This window comes from Ylistrum balloti, unplaced genomic scaffold (assembly GCF_031769215.1).
Source record: "Ylistrum balloti isolate Yb309-2 unplaced genomic scaffold, AGI_CSIRO_Ybal_v1 Utg370560, whole genome shotgun sequence".
Lineage (NCBI taxonomy): Eukaryota > Metazoa > Mollusca > Bivalvia > Pectinida > Pectinidae > Ylistrum > Ylistrum balloti.
In genome coordinates, this window is record NW_026782352.1 from 224,356 (window position 1) to 241,611 (window position 17,256).

The window sequence follows — 17,256 nt, forward strand, 5'->3', positions numbered from 1 at the left end:
ATAATTTGTATCGACTCTATAAAAACTCAATAAAAGAAAAATGCACAGTCTAAATCCTGAAATTGGATTTGCACATTGTTTTCTGGTTCTGGTTCTCATCTGTAAACGACGTGAACCTTCTTTCAAGCTTGTGAACGTTTCCCTTCAGATTTGAACTTTCGTTAGTTAGTGCTACATGTACATAGCAGATTTTTTGACACTACGCTCCCGGTTGTCATTTGTCTCTTACGCGTTATTTAGTTTTACGCATAGCAATGGATGCTACTTCCGGTAAATACTGAACAGTGTTATCCTTGTTAGTATACTTGTAAATTTAAGCATAACGTACCTAAACGGCAATGTCACTATCCTCGTGCTAAAATAGTATCAAGGTTTGAGGTAGGGACTTAAAATCCAACGAGTGACATGCAACCATCTGCTAATGGATCGACACACGATTTTAACAGAAACAGTCCGATGATACCCTGTATGCGTACGTATGTACATGTCATCCTGTTTTTGGTGATTCCTCCTTGGGGTTAATTTATAAGATAAAATATAGATAAGTGAGGTTTATTTCCGGTTCAGGACGTGAAGAGTTCTCTATACCAGACTCAATAATGAATGTAAAATTTCAAGATTATATAATAAATAAATACATTATGTATGTATGTCATAAAACAAAGTTTCTTATACAGATAATTCAATAGTGAAGTTATTTCAGCTCTGTAGTTGAAGAAAAGTTCATGGTTCATCCAGTAACGGTCTTACTAATTTTTAAACCTACTGACAGTTTTTGCAGAAAGAAATATGGTCCGGTAATTTGTTCAAGATCGATACTGATCTTGTGAAAAAAAAAGGTTTTTGCGTAGTCTAGCTGAAGCTCATGTTGGAAAAATTGTTTTCGAGTTGACTCGCAGACTGTGTTGTTGACTGGCCACAGCCCATAGTTGGACCGAGTTGCAGCATTCCTGGTCATATATTCCATTGGTGATTTTATAAAGTTCAATCATCTCTCCCCTGACTCTCCGGAAGGCTAAAATTATAACGGACGTTTGACTATTGTCCGACCAGGCATATTGTCAAACGTCTGATATAAATGAGTTTCATGGAGGAATAATGTGATGCTACCCAAATCTGTACACTTTTTGAAGAAAATTGTAAAATTTAACAAATGTTTTTATTCAGTATTTGTTTTTGATATTTCACAAATTGATTCCTCCAGCTTTCATTTCATTCTTTGGAAACAGGAACAGGAAGGGTTATCCTAGAAAGGATAGGGCTACCCGAAATGGAACGCTTCTTAATTTATAAAAGTAACTGACATGACCTTGAGTATATTTCTCGATTTTATGGAAGTTCACTTACTTTCTCATTAATCTCAGTCCTTTATCAGTATTAACTTCAAAAATATTTTTCATTGTTTAAAAACAAGATAGAGTATCTGTGCAAGAAGTCGTCAAAAAAAATCATAACAAAGGGTTTCAAAAGATGCAGGTTGATGAAAATTATGGGAAAGATTTATTTTTGCTTTGGTGATCTCATGGAGAAATATTATATTTCTTTGCGTGATAAATAGCCGGACGTGTTTCATGCTCATCAGTTTGCCTGTCCCATTGTTGTATATCTTGCTCTTATGTGAGAATGTGACATAACTTGGATTGACCAAGGTTTATATGGCGGGGCTCGTCCATGAAGCAGAAGATACTTACTCTTCAGGAACACCTGGTCTTATAATTCTTGTATGTTTTCAGGAATCTCACTGTAAATTTGTCTTTTGCTCATATTTTGAGTTTGGATTATGATTGTGTTTACATATTGGTATTTTCTTGATGTTTTTTGTTTATTTTTTCAAATCTAAAACATTCTCAGGCTCAAACATTATGCTAGCATTATGAGACATAGTTGAATTGATCTTCTGTCATGAACATGTGTATAGAGGTTTTTTTTTTTTCCAGTGAGCAGGTGATTGTGTTCATATAAAGATAACTAATAACAGATTTCCTGTTTCTTTCACAGACAAAGATGGCCACTGATCTAGTTGTGCCAGCTGTAGGCCAGGTTGACAAGCAGTATGACAGACCATTCACCCAATTTGAGAGCGAGGTAGACAAAACTCTGATTCAGTGTTTAGATTATCTCTTTACATCTGGAATACACAGTGATGTGACCTTTGTCATCAGAGAGACTGAGGAAAGAATATCAGCTCACAGACTCATCCTTGTTTCCAGAAGTTCTGTGTTTCATGCCATGTTGTCTTCCATTGAGTCCCTATCATGGGAGATAACTTTGTTTAATATCACCAAGAATATGTTCACCTTATTTCTCAGGTAAATCAAGTGCATCCTTAAGTTCAAAGGTCAAATTAATACAATTAAACATTACAATTTTTTTCCACTCCAAAGTAGAAGATTATTAGTAAAATATCAACGTGGAGTTATTTATCTCTTAAATAACTAGCAAAATTTTGTTACTAATGACAAATTTTATCTTCACCAATAAGGGGAGTCATTTTTTTGCTTAAACTAATTTTATAGTTTGATTTTTGAAAAATCATGAATATCTGTAACCATGTGGAAGTCTTCCTCCAATGTCTACAGAGAATATATGACCTTTGTATATGTTCCAGGTTCCTTATACAGACCTGATTGAGTTGACCATTGATGTCGCTATATCACTTCTACCAATAGCCAAACAATACGCAGTAGGTCAACTCATTCATAAATGTGAGCAGTTTATTCATGAAACTATCCTACATGAAAACGTATACTGTGTGACCCTACAACAGGAACCTCCAGACTTACAAGTCCTAGCCTCTCATATCATGGATGAAATTACTTCAAGGAGGAAAGATGATGGTTGTTACGATGAAATATCAACCACAGAAAAGACATTACAAAGAAACTTTGATGTTAAACAAGATATACGAGATATTGGTAAGGTACCTGGCTATTTACAGCAGAGAAAGATGGTGGAACATTTAAAAGTTAATAATGGAAACAGGGAGAATTCAGTTCATAATTTTCATGGTCATGGAATGAGGGAGAATTCATTTCTTGCTTTTCATGGTAATGGAGATTTCAGTTAAAACTGACAAGCAAGGGAATGTTTTACAGCGGGAAACCCTGCAGGATAGATCGGACAAACTGTTCAGACATGATATCATACCAAACCAATCAACAACACAATTCCTCACTTCAGTAGAAATGTTGACTGGGGATGGTAAGGACCTTAAAGCAGACATGAATTTGTGCAGTAATAAGTCTGTACCTTGTCATAAGCCCATTTTTTACTAAGTACTCCCAGATATTATTTCATTGTCCTGTAATAAGCCTGATAAACAGACAAGTGTTGACCCCTAGGCTTACTAAAAGAAATCTCATGTTTACAGAACCAGTCACAAGGACATTGCACCAATTCTCAACAATACATAATTAAGCGGAATGTAGGTTGTAACATTGTGCCATGTCTGTGGTACCAGTTCAGTGATAAGCCCAGGTGTAGTGGTTTGGCAGTAAACTGCATGTAGCCTTCATTTTACTATTTCTGTTGAGCTACAACTTTATACCAGTAGTAAGTATGGAAGGGCCTTATTACCAGATATGTAGGCCAATAAGCAGAGGGATATCTAACATACTGTGTTGTAGATATGTGTTACTTGTAATAGAGAGTCCTGAATTTGTTCCCAAGAAGTCTACACAATCTATGAGGGGGTAGGAAAATAAATGGATATTCAGAGTAAAACTGCTGGATACACCTGTAACATATATAATACTGGACCACAAGGAGGGTGTAGGGATACATGTAGTGTAATATATACTAAGAAGTCTTTTTCCTTATTTTTTGTTAATGTAAAATCAGCCCAGACTGTATCACTTTATAAAATTTCTGTTTTGTTTACAGATGTAGAGAATGATGATGCTGAAGAAAACAAGAGTAAACCTTACAGAAGTTTTTGTGGGAAAAGATCAATTGCAAATATTCAGTCAGTTAAGAGTTTGTTGTTAATGGGTAAAACAAGGAAATCTGGAGGAAGAACATCAAACAAGAATGACAAAATGCTAATCCAGCGGGAAACAGAGACACAGAAACAAAATCCTCTCAGATGTCCAAAATGTGGCCAGGAGTTTGATATTGATGAAAAATATAAACTTCATTTAGGAAGGAAACATGGCGAGAAGGTGTATATGTGTGATGTTTGTCAGAGATCATTCAGCCGAGTTCATGGACTGAAAGTTCACTACCGAATACATACAGGGGATCAGCCATTTGTATGTCACGTTTGTAACAAGGGCTTCAAAGACAGAAGTGGTTTACTGAGGCATCGTGTCGTACATACAGGAGAAAAACCCCACACATGTGATGTGTGCAGCGAGGCATTTACGCAGATTGCTACGCTTCATAAACACAAGCTACGTCACACTGGTGAAAGACCATACGGGTGTGACAGGTGTGAGAAAAGGTTCAAGTGTAAAGCAGAACTCAGGCAGCACCTAGGAGTGCATCAGAGGAAGAAACCACACAAATGTAATATATGTGAGAAACAGTTTGAGCAGAATTCCAAACTACAGGAACACACATTAGCACACAAAGAAAAATGGCTAATACAATGTGAAGTTTGTGGTAAATCTTTTTTAAGGAAACATATAAACTCTCACATTCAAACTCATAATGAAAAGGGAGACAAACCATGTTTCGACTGTGGTAAATTATTCAGAAAATCAAGTCACCTTTTGGAACACCGTCGAATACACACAGGAGAAAAACCATTCATGTGTGATGTGTGTGGTAAAGTGTTCACGCAAAGTGCAACACTTTGTAAACATATCAGAATACACTCTAAACCCAAACCAATCCTCGCCTTATCACCAGGATTGGATTCCCGTGCTCAGCCTTTGATGAAAGATGTTGAACTGCCTGAAAAATAAATGATTATTCAATAAGCGTTTTGTCCTGTATTTTTGTTCAAAATTGAGAAGGAAAATAATGATAGCATTAATGTTAAAAGTAGACAAGTACATCGTGTAACAACATGTACACCAGAAATCTGAAAAATCAGTTAACATGGTCTTCAAACCCATAAAAAGAGAGTTACAAAACAATTTGTTTCAGGTTGTGGTGTCAGTCAGTCCATCTCTGTAACTGGATTTTTCGTTTCTCTAAAACTTTTGATGCCATTTTATCAAATAATCATCGGTACCTAAAGTATTTGATGATTTTCAGTGAAGTGAATTACATGGTGTAACCCATTAATGGTACCCTTACAATGTCAAGAAATTTATAAAATGTCCGGAGTATGTCTCACTACATCAATTCTAACGAATTTTCTATACTCGTTCCATATGTGAGCAGTGCTAGAGATAATGATGCAGTTGTACTCTATTTGCTGGTCTGTTTACTTTTTATGGAGTTATGCCCCTTTGCATCCACTCGTATCTCGAGTACAATTTTACATTGTATCTTCCTATACAAGGTTCACCAATTTCAGGATGTCAACTGATGCCTATATTTTTCTTAATTTTGCTTCAAAAACCTATTTTTTGAAAGACTTCCTATATTTTCTGTATTTTCCTATTTTCTGAAAAAAAAACCAATTCTATATTTCTACAAGTTAGAGAATTCTTAAGTATTTAACAGCATCACCAGCCACCAGAAAATGATTCAGTGCATCTCTTTATCACCTGTATGGACACCTTACAAGGCAGTACAACAGGATATTGGCCTTTTAGGTGCCCATTCAGATGATGATGATGGTGAGCTATGCAGCAGCTCTCTGCCTGGATTATGATGCTGTTGAAGTGAATGGTTACTTTCAGGTAGTGTTTAATCATTGATTGATATAGAAACAGTAAGTGAAGGTTAGATTTGTTAGTATAAATGCCTTTGAATGAAACGATTTTTGTTTGGAAAACTCCTATTTTTTGCCTCAAAACTAGCAAATAACTCCTATATTTGTTGAAAAAATATTCCTGTATTCCTCCAATATTTTGAAGAAGCCTTGGTTGACAGCCTGGAATTTTCACTGGAAAACAATATATTAAATAGCTTTGCTTTGACTCAGAACTGTAAACGTCATTGATTGTTCATGGACTTTTAGAAACGATTGATCAAGTTAAATCAATGATATGTACTGTACAGTTTTCGGCTTATCTCTACAACATAAAAGTGTAGTGTATTTCTAATGGCCAGAACATATACAATGTGAGTTATGTCTAGACATTTATCTTTTCAATCAAAAATACCGATCTCTTGAATTGTTATGTAGAAACCGTCATCCTCGTCAACCAGTAATAGTGCTTGCTTCATAATTGTCATTAAATGAAGAGTCATGTTTTTTATAAACAAAATTTGACCAAACAGAACATTTGTTGGAAAGAGATATACAAAGAAAGAAATCCAATTTAAGTATGTGTAGGTTTGTAACTTAATATATCATCACATTATCCATATCGTCAGTATATGGTTGTCTTACTATTGTAAATCACCAGGGATTGACGTTGATAGGACTGTCAATGGAAAGTGTGTAACACCAGGTATACAACGATAAACACCAACAGAATATTGAATGTGTGTAACACCAGGTATACAGCGATAAACACCAACAGAATATTGAATGTGTGTAACACCAGGTATACAGCGATAAACACCAACAGAATATTGAATGTGTGTAACACCAGGTACAGATATACAACGATAAACACCAACAGAATGTTGAATGTGTGTAACACCAGGTACAGATATACAACGATAAACACCAACAGAATGTTGAATGTGTGTAACACCAGGTATACAGCGATAAACACCAACAGAATGTTGAATGTGTGTAACACCAGGTATAACACCAACAGAATACAGCGATAAACACCAACAGAAACAGAATTGAATGTGTGTAACACCAGGTACAGATATACAGCGATAAACACCAACAGAATGTTGAATGTGTGTAACACCAGGTACAGATATACAGCGATAAACACCAACAGAATGTTGAATGTGTGTAACACCAGGTATACAGCGATAAACACCAACAGAATGTTGAATGTGTGTAACACCAGGTATACAGCGATAAACACCAACAGAATGTTGAATGTGTGTAACACCAGGTATACAGCGATAAACACCAACAGAATGTTGAATGTGTGTAACACCAGGTATACAGCGATAAACACCAACAGAATGTTGAATGTGTGTAACACCAGGTATACAGCGATAAACACCAACAGAATGTTGAATGTGTGTAACACCAGGTATACAGCGATAAACACCAACAGAATGTTGAATGTGTGTAACACCAGGTACAGATATACAGCGATAAACACCAACAGAATATTGAATGTGTGTAACACCAGGTACAGATATACAGCGATAAACACCAACAGAATGTTGAATGTGTGTAACACAACAGAATGTTGAATGTGTGTAACACCAGGTATACAGCGATAAACACCAACAGAATGTTGAATGTGTGTAACACCAGGTACAGATATACAACGATAAACACCAACAGAATGTTGAATGTGTGTAACACCAGGTATACAGCGATAAACACCAACAGAATGTTGAATGTGTGTAACACCAGGTACAGATATACAACGATAAACACCAACAGAATGTTGAATGTGTGTAACACCAGGTACAGATATACAGCGATAAACACCAACAGAATGTTGAATGTGTGTAACACCAGGTATACAACGATAAACACCAACAGAATGTTGAATGTGTGTAACACCAGGTATACAACGATAAACACCAATAGAATATAGAATGTGTGTAACACCAGGTATACAGCGATAAACACCAACAGAATGTTGAATGTGTGTAACACCAGGTTATACAGCGATAAACACCAACAGAATGTTGAATGTGTGTAACACCAGGTATACAGCGATAAACACCAACAGAATGTTGAATGTGTGTAACACCAGGTATACAGCGATAAACACCAACAGAATGTTGAATGTGTGTAACACCAGGTATACAGCGATAAACACCAACAGAATGTTGAATGTGTGTAACACCAGGTATACAGCGATAAACACCAACAGAATGTTGAATGTGTGTAACACCAGATATACAACGATAAACACCAACAGAATGTTGAATGTGTGTAACACCAGGTACAGATATACAACGATAAACACCAACAGAATGTTGAATGTGTGTAACACCAGGTACAGATATACAGCGATAAACACCAACAGAATGTTGAATGTGTGTAACACCAGGAATGTTATACAGCGATAAACACCAACAGAATGTTGAATATACAACGATAAACACCAACAGAATGTTGAATGTGTGTAGCACCAGGTTTACAGCGATAAACACCAACAGAATGTTGAATGTGTGTGTGTAACACCAGAATGTTGAATGTGTGTAACACCAGGTATACAGCGATAAACACCAACAGAATGTTGAATGTGTGTAACACCAGGTACAGATATACAGCGATAAACACCAACAGAATGTTGAATGTGTGTAACACCAGGTATACAACGATAAACACCAACAGAATATTGAATGTGTGTAACACCAGGTATACAGCGATAAACACCAACAGAATGTTGAATGTGTGTAACACCAGGTATACAGCGATAAACACCAACAGAATGTGTTGAATGTGTGTAACACCAGGTATACAGCGATAAACACCAACAGAATGTTGAATGTGTGTAACACCAGGTATACAGCGATAAACACCAACAGAATGTTGAATGTGTGTGTAACACCAGGTATGTGTGTAACACCAGGATATACAACGATAAACACCAACAGAATGTTGAATGTGTGTAACACCAGGTACAGATATACAGCGATAAACACCAACAGAATGTTGAATGTGTGTAACACCAGGTGTGTAACACCAGATATACAACGATAAACAACAGAATGTTGAACAGATACCAACAGAATGTTGAATGTGTGAATGTGTGTAACACCAGAATGTTGAATGTGTGTAACACCATATACAACGATAAACACCAACAGAATATTGAATGTGTGTAACACCAGGTACAGATAAACAGCGATAAACACCAACAGAATGTTGAATGTGTGTAACACCAGGTATACAGCGATAAACACCAACAGAATGTTGAATGTGTGTAACACCAGGTATACAGCGATAAACACCAACAGAATATTGAATGTGTGTAACACCAGGTATACAACGATAAACACCAACAGAATATTGAATGTGTGTAACACCAGGTATACAGCGATAAACACCAACAGAATGTTGAATGTGTGTAACACCAGGTACAGATATACAGCGATAAACACCAACAGAATGTTGAATGTGTGTAACACCAGGTATACAGCGATAAACACCAACAGAATATTGAATGTGTGTAACACCAGGTATACAACGATAAACACCAACAGAATGTTGAATGTGTGTAACACCAGGTATACAGCGATAAACACCAACAGAATGTTGAATGTGTGTAACACCAGGTACAGATATACAACGATAAATACAACGATAAACACCAACAGAATATAGAATGTGTGTAACACCAGATATACAACGATAAACACCAACAGAATGTTGAATGTGTGTAACACCAGCGATAAACACCAACAGATATGTGTGTACACGATAAACACCAACAGAATGTTGAATGTGTGTAACACCAGGTAAACACCAACATGTGTGATATACAACGATAAACACCAACAGAATGTTGAATGTGTGTAACTCCAGGTACAGTTATACAACGATAAACACCAACAGAATGTTGAATGTGTGTAACACCAGGTACAGATATACAACGATAAACACCAACAGAATGTTGAATGTGTGTAACACCAGATATACAACGATAAACACCAACAGAATGTTGAATGTGTGTAACACCAGGTATACAACGATAAACACCAACAGAATGTTGAATGTGTGTAACACCAGGTATACAACGATAAACACCAACAACAGAATGTTGAATGTGTGTAACACCAGGTACAGATATACAACGATAAACACCAACAGAATGTTGAATGTGTGTAACACCAGGTACAGATATACAACGATAAACACCAACAGAATGTTGAATGTGTGTAACACCAGGTACAGATATACAACGATAAACACCAAACACCAACAGAATGTTGAATGTGTGTGTGATAACACCAACAGGTGAATGTGTGTAACACAGGTATACAACGATAAACACCAACAGAATATTGAATGTGTGTGTAACACCAGGTTGAATGTGTGTACAGGATATACAACGATAAACACCAACAGAATGTTGAATGTGTGTAACACCAGGTACAGATATACAACGATAAACACCAACAGAATGTTGAATGTGTGTAACACCAGGTATACAACGATAAACACCAACAGAATGTTGAATGTGTGTAACACCGTATACAACGATAAACACCAACAGAATGTTGAATGTGTGTAACACCAGATAAACACCAACAGAATGTTGAATGTGTGATATACAACGATAAAACACAGAATGTTGAATGTGTGTAACAACAGAATATAAACACCAACAGAATGTGTGTAACACCAGGTATACAGCGATAAACACCAACAGAATATTGAATGTGTGTAACACCAGGTACAGATATACAACGATAAACACCAACAGAATATTGAATGTGTGTAACACCAGGTATACAGCGATAAACACCAACAGAATATTGAATGTGTGTAACACCAGGTATACAGCGATAAACACCAACAGAATGTTGAATGTGTGTAACACCAGGTATACAGCGATAAACACCAACAGAATATTGAATGTGTGTAACACCAGGTATACAGCGATAAACACCAACAGAATATTGAATGTGTGTAACACCAGGTATACAACGATAAACACCAACAGAATATTGAATGTGTGTAACACCAGGTATACAGCGATAAAAACCAACAGAATATTGAATGTGTGTTGAATGTATGTGTGTAACACCAGGTATACAGCGATAAACACCAACAGAATATTGAATGTGTGTAACACCAGGTACAGATATACAGCGATAAACACCAACAGAATATTGAATGTGTGTAACACCAGGTATACAGCGATAAACACCAACAGAATATTGAATGTGTGTAACACCAGGTACAGATATACAGCGATAAACACCAACAGAATATTGAATGTGTGTAACACCAGGTACAGATATACAGCGATAAACACCAACAGAATATTGAATGTGTGTAACACCAGGTACAGATATACAGCGATAAACACCAACAGAAAATTGAATGTGTGTAACACCAGGTACAGATATACAGCGATAAACACCAACAGAATATTGAATGTGTGTAACACCAGGTACAGATATACAGCGATAAACACCAACAGAATATTGAATGTGTGTAACACCAGGTATACAGCGATAAACACCAACAGAAAATTGAATGTGTGTAACACCAGGTACAGATATACAGCGATAAACACCAACAGAACATTGAATGTGTGTAACACCAGGTATACAACGATAAACACCAACAGAGTACCAACATGGCAACATTTATAGTGTGAAACATTGTCAACAAACGCTAGAAATATTGGATACCAATGAAAACATAGTAGGATAATAAGAAAAGATGTTTCTGAATGATAAGTGTCTTTTGCTTTATTCACGAGACCAGTTTCAAATCCGTGTAAATCTTACTGAGGTGACGTTCTTAAAATGCGAACCGGATTAAAACAAACGAGAAAACACTTTTATATGATTTCATACAGAAGAAAATGTGGTTATCATTTCGAAACGGAAAAAATATAAACGGAGAAATGCTGTTATCGCTTGCGCTTATCGTCCATCCTACGGAAACGTTGTACCATTTGTCCTATCCGACATGTTGTAAGTGACCTATGATGAAGAAAAGTCTGTTGTATCGTTGATTTAAAGTTCTGAAGGACTTCGTGCTTCCAAATTCACGCAAAAATACACAAAAGATGAGAGGGAAAAGCGCTACTCGCAAATATTGCGCATGCACTGTCGTGTTACTTCAGTCACGGATTTAAAATAGGTAGGGATGTAAATCACTGCTTTATTTCAAAAGACTATAAAGTAAAGATTTTATCATTATTAAATTTCCTAATCAGAGGATGCGAGGGAGAGGCCGAAAGGGACCGTGTATGTGAACGAGTAGCCACCAGCTGCTGGGTATATTAAAAACCGCGATGTAGATATTTCGAAATGTATAAGATTTTGTTTATATCTCCTTAGTATAATACAAATCGATTCATTTCCAAAGTAATAGTTGCGGTGTTGGAAATTAAAAGTTATTTGACCTATGCGAACTTTGATAATTATGAAAAAAATATGCGATAGATCTATATTGACTTCTCTAAATAGTTCGGTCAATGACCAGGTGTTAGTCTTTTCCCCCCTGATCATTTCAATAGTGTAACATGCACAACTAGGGACTAAAGAGAGTGTACGTGTACATTTTAAATGTTGAGAAAGATCCATCATGCACAGCTATACTTTTCAAGAATTGTCAGACGATAACACTTTAACTTGCAAAATACAAAATGGCCGTTTGTCGACCAACTTCACATTTCGGCCAGTTCTAAAATAATATATGAACTGCAGGGGAATTTACGTATGAAATATCATGTGCTTTTAGGAAATAGCGGTTAAAAGTTTCAATTTTGTGATGGTCATGTGCACGTGTCGACGTCGGCCACTTAGTTTTTTTCAGATCAGTCCATATATGGAACGTAGATACAGTAATATGTACACTTAGGGACAAATAAGGGAACGTGAGAACGATCCATACAGCTTGATCTTTTCTCAAGAAATAATTAAAAGAATAATTATTAAAGAATATATGGACATATCGTGTAAGACGGATAATAATATGTTGGGCTAAAAATAAGTCTCATTCTGTTGGCATGGTTTCGATATTTAACAGTTGTTTAATGTTTACTTAAGTTTTATTTGAACAACAGTAAAGTAAACCTATTAATTATATCACCAATCCCTTAATTCAAGTATTCCGTAACATATCATCACGATCCGTTTAACTTATTAGTGTTTACTGCCGCAATGAGTTCAACCAAACGTTTGTATCGATTGTTTGATGACTTCAAGCACTCATCCGACACCGAGTAACAAATTGTAAACACAGGAAGATACCCACCAACGTGTTTCTACCAAGGTTAGAGATAAGTGTTATATGTGTAAACTGATCGAATAACCACGTGACAGCTGGTGCAAGTGTTAAAGTAACATTACAGGTAAGATGTGGGCATACGTCATGATATATTTACGACTGCTTCAATGTTTAAACAACTTGAAAGGAAACAACAGCTGAGCAGCAACAATGTCAGATAGCTTTAGTCATATACTAACTCCAGTGACCCATTGTTAAATAGCGTTTCATCGTCCTAAAATTCGTAATTTAAATTACCGGACTATTTCCTTATCTGCTTATTCGATATAAACTAATCTTGACGTATCTTCTAGAGAGTTGTATAATTTAATTAAGCTTTGTTTATGTAAACATAAAGCTATTTACATTTTGTTAAAATGATAATAAAACAACAATTTACCATTAATTGTGTTTTATCATGTTGTCACATTAACTTTGTTATAATATAACCTAATCTGTGATCCACAGCTTCCTCCACTTACACACTTTGTACACATTATTGATCTCAATTAAACATGTAAATTATTATTCCCATGAAGTGATGTTGTGTGAGAGTTAGTTATAATTTTGTACTTTTATCCATTCTTGAACTATCTTTACTTTAATTTGGAAGATATGGACATAAATGTGAGCATGTCAGTTGTCTTTGACGAGATAAAATAAGTACAATTGTGTATTGTGCCTTTTACTTGAACATACACTACCTTTTAAATGTTATGTGCACTTTTGTGATAAAATTTTTCCTTAGATGGCCAGACAAAACAATTTCTTGTCAAACTTGTACAAGTTTATATCACTATGTATATATCACTATGTATATATCACTATGTATATATCACTATGTATATATCACTATGTATATATCACTATGTATATATCACTATGTATATATCACTATGTATATATCACTATGTATATATCACTATGTATATATCACTATGTATATATCACTATGTATATATCACTATGTATATATCACTATGTATATATCACTATGTATATATCACTATGTATATATCACTATGTATATATCACTATGTATATATCACTATGTATATATCCACTGAGAATTCCTCTCATGAATAGACATGCACATATACAGTAGCAAACACCTATAAGTTGAGGTATCATAGTGTTAATGTAAACAAGGAGATGCAGTGTGTTTAAAGTACATGTATTATTCAAAGTGGATAAGCAGGAAGTTAAGTAAGACGATGATAATGTTTTTCAGAGTGAAGTAGCCAGGATTGTATGAATGAATTCATATCACCTGAGAAAAGTGCTTTCACACACTGTCTCCTTGGTAAAACACCTCAGCTTCCGTACCATGTCTGTGGATCCAGGAAACCTCAAGTACTTACGGTAAGTCGGATCCATGACAATTATCACTGCATGCTTTATATATTTGTGTGGTGAAATTGGTCTTCTTTGCAGTATACCCCTGCAGTTTGCTGAAGTTCCATTGGAGTGACTTGTGTCAATACATTCTAAGATGACCAATACATGACACTACTAAGAGTTTCATTGTTAGCCAATGAAATCTTAACACGTGAGTAAATACAGGGGACTGCATTACAATAAAATTTTTAAAATGAAGCGTAGTTTTTATTATATACAATTAAATGTTGCATAATGAATTTTGTATACTGGTATGTACTCACACACCTGCGTTTCCTTGTCATATAAATTAGTGGAAAAGACACTGGATTGAAGGTCTGTTTCATAACAGACTTTATCTAGCTATTTTTTTTTTATAAAAGGAGTGGGTAGGTGTGACTTGTACAAAGTGTTGGAGAAGTCTCTGTCACACAGCTGAAGGAGCAGTCTTGTTTCATTGCTCAGTTGGTAGAGATGTGAAATTATCACACTGACCACCTGAGTTAAATTCTTGGTAGAACACTCTACAAGAATATGGACTACCCCTATTCTGTCACATTAAATTGAATTTGTTCTGATATGTAGTAGATTTAAGGTATTTTGAAGATTTTCTTGGTCATGAAATATATCATATATCATATCAATCTGAAAATCTACAATCAATTTTTTAAAATTTTGTAAACAAATAGAAGAAAATGGATTTTTAATTTTTTTTTTATATACAAAAATGGTTTTGTTAACTAGCCTTCCCCTCCAACATATTATCTAAAAGCTACAAGGATTATCTCCCTTCCATCATATATATGTGTTGATGTTGAGGGTACTGGTTGACTTACTAGCCTCACCAGATTGGAATTTCTCTTTAGTCTTTAGAGAGAAAGGGTTGCTAATTCAAATCTCATTTGTAGCAGGGTATATCCTGTTACTCTTTTCTAGTACAGATTTGATACTATTGACCCCTATAGAGGCATTAGGAGATTAGGATGCTTCCTTAAACCTGGGTTTTTGTTGTCTTCAAGGTCAAAGACTTTGTGAAAGAGGGAGTAGTGTTAAAGTTGAGAGTGTAAGTTGCCTTACTAGCCTCATCTAGTGTGAATTTCCCTATAGTCGAATGGTAGCGTGTCTGGCTAGAAAAGAATGGTCACTGGTTGAATGCCAGTAGTGGCAGGATATTTTCCATTAGTCCTTCCTATTTAATATGGAATTGATCCTATACTGGTGACAGGTTTTACAAGATATACTGTTATATTAATTGAAATTGCTGTCATTGTCTTCAATATATCATTATTTTATCCTACAGACATAAAGACCTATTTGACAGATATTGTTGGATCAAAATACCGTAGTGTTAATCTCATAGTGATAACATAAACCTCAAACATGTACTACATTTCAGTGTGTACTTCAGTGTGACTTAAGTGTGACTTCAGTGTGTACTTCAGTGTGACCTCAGTGTGACTTCAGTGTGTACTTCAGTGTGACTTCAGTGTGATTTCAGTGTGACCTCAGTGTGACACTTCAATCTGACTTCAATGTGACATTTCAATGTCAATGATGAACATGACAACTAAAGTTTGACACCATATTCAAGGTCATAGGTCAGTTTTATTAAAACCTTTTTAAATGACTAACTCTGATGATCTGCCAAAAGGTCCAGAAGCAAGACATTTGATAGATACTTTAAGAAGATGAAGTTTTTTTGAATGTAGTTAAAACAGTGGTGTGGAAAGGTTGTGTATTTAAGATGAGCATTAAATAACAAATGATCAATGCAGGCTCATTTGGCCTCTTGTTAGTAAGGGGATTTGTAGCTTAACATAATTGTCTAGTTTGAGCAGGTTTTCATTAGTAATAATCTCCAAGGTAGCTTCTTAAATTCACAAAAGCTAAATATATTGTTCTATATTGATGTTCTATATTGATGTTCTATATTGATTTCTTGTTAGAATATTACACGAGATAAACACCTGCGTTATAAATAACGTCCAAACACATAAAAAAGGCTAATGCACATAGTTTGCGGGAAATGTTCGTGTGCATATATAGGCTGGGAAATGATTAGAATATCCAAGGTCAACATTATGAAATGAAATAGGATATAAGTAATTAGTATTTTGTTTGTCCTTTTTGATGGGATGTGTTGTATATAGAACAGGAATTGAGGTGCCTTACTAATTCCCCAACTTTCTAATACTGCCCCAGACAGCGACCTAATTTCCTGTGCAGCGTTATCACGCTCTCTTGAAGAAAAAATGTCTGTTTTAAAGAGTAATCGGTGGATATTGAGCTAAACATGACCAGAATGATCAATCACGTCTTCACACAGGTTTATTATTATCTTAATGAATCCACAAAAGACATATTGTTTGGGGATTGGTTAGTAATTCTCCACTCTAGTTGGTCAATCAGACTGATGGTAGAAAGCCTCACCAAGTAAATATCTCTATCTAGGAAACAGACAAATCCGAGACATTTTTGATAGATTGTATTTCATTAGAACCGTAGTATGTAAAAACAGAACAGGTTGCTTCATTTCACGTCATTGCTGAAAAGGGAACGTTTTTGCATTAACATGTCTGGGAAACAATCTCAAAAACCTGCCACCATTTTTTTTTTCATCGTTTATATTCTCAATATAACATACCAGAGTGACGTCAGCAGCCAGTTTACTCATTAATAACATCACATTGTTTAAATATAAAGGTCAGGTTTTTAACGAGCTGCGCAGATTTTGTTCTGAGGCTAATAAAAGTAAATTGTAAACG

At 35.5% G+C, this 17,256-nt stretch overlaps 2 protein-coding genes across 6 annotated transcripts in view; both read left to right on the plus strand.

Annotated features, from left to right (window-relative positions):
* Positions 1 to 253: 253 nt before the first annotated feature.
* Positions 254 to 4,923, plus strand: LOC132556337 (zinc finger protein 239-like). Of its 5 annotated transcripts, none has more exons than XM_060220723.1 (4): positions 254 to 270; positions 1,999 to 2,309; positions 2,609 to 2,915; positions 3,883 to 4,923. In XM_060220723.1, the coding sequence occupies exons 3-4, from the start codon at positions 2,804 to 2,806 to the stop codon at positions 4,905 to 4,907; spliced, it is 1,137 nt and encodes a 378-aa protein (XP_060076706.1). In that variant the 5' UTR covers positions 254 to 270; positions 1,999 to 2,309; positions 2,609 to 2,803; the 3' UTR covers positions 4,908 to 4,923. The 5 variants fall into 5 exon arrangements, with proteins under 5 accessions (XP_060076706.1, XP_060076708.1, XP_060076705.1 ...); XM_060220725.1 differs by lacking the exon at positions 254 to 270 and adding an exon at positions 286 to 295; XM_060220722.1 differs by lacking the exon at positions 254 to 270 and adding an exon at positions 307 to 476.
* Positions 4,924 to 13,111: 8,188 nt separating this feature from the next.
* LOC132556324 (NAD(P)H-hydrate epimerase-like) overlaps positions 13,112 to 17,256 on the plus strand; it is a 113,995-nt gene continuing 109,850 nt past the window's right edge. Inside the window, exons 1-2 of the mRNA XM_060220708.1 lie at positions 13,112 to 13,199; positions 14,346 to 14,476. Of these exons, the coding sequence (XP_060076691.1) occupies positions 14,370 to 14,476 (107 nt within the window). The 5' untranslated portion in view covers positions 13,112 to 13,199; positions 14,346 to 14,369. The remainder of the gene's footprint in view (positions 13,200 to 14,345; positions 14,477 to 17,256) is intronic.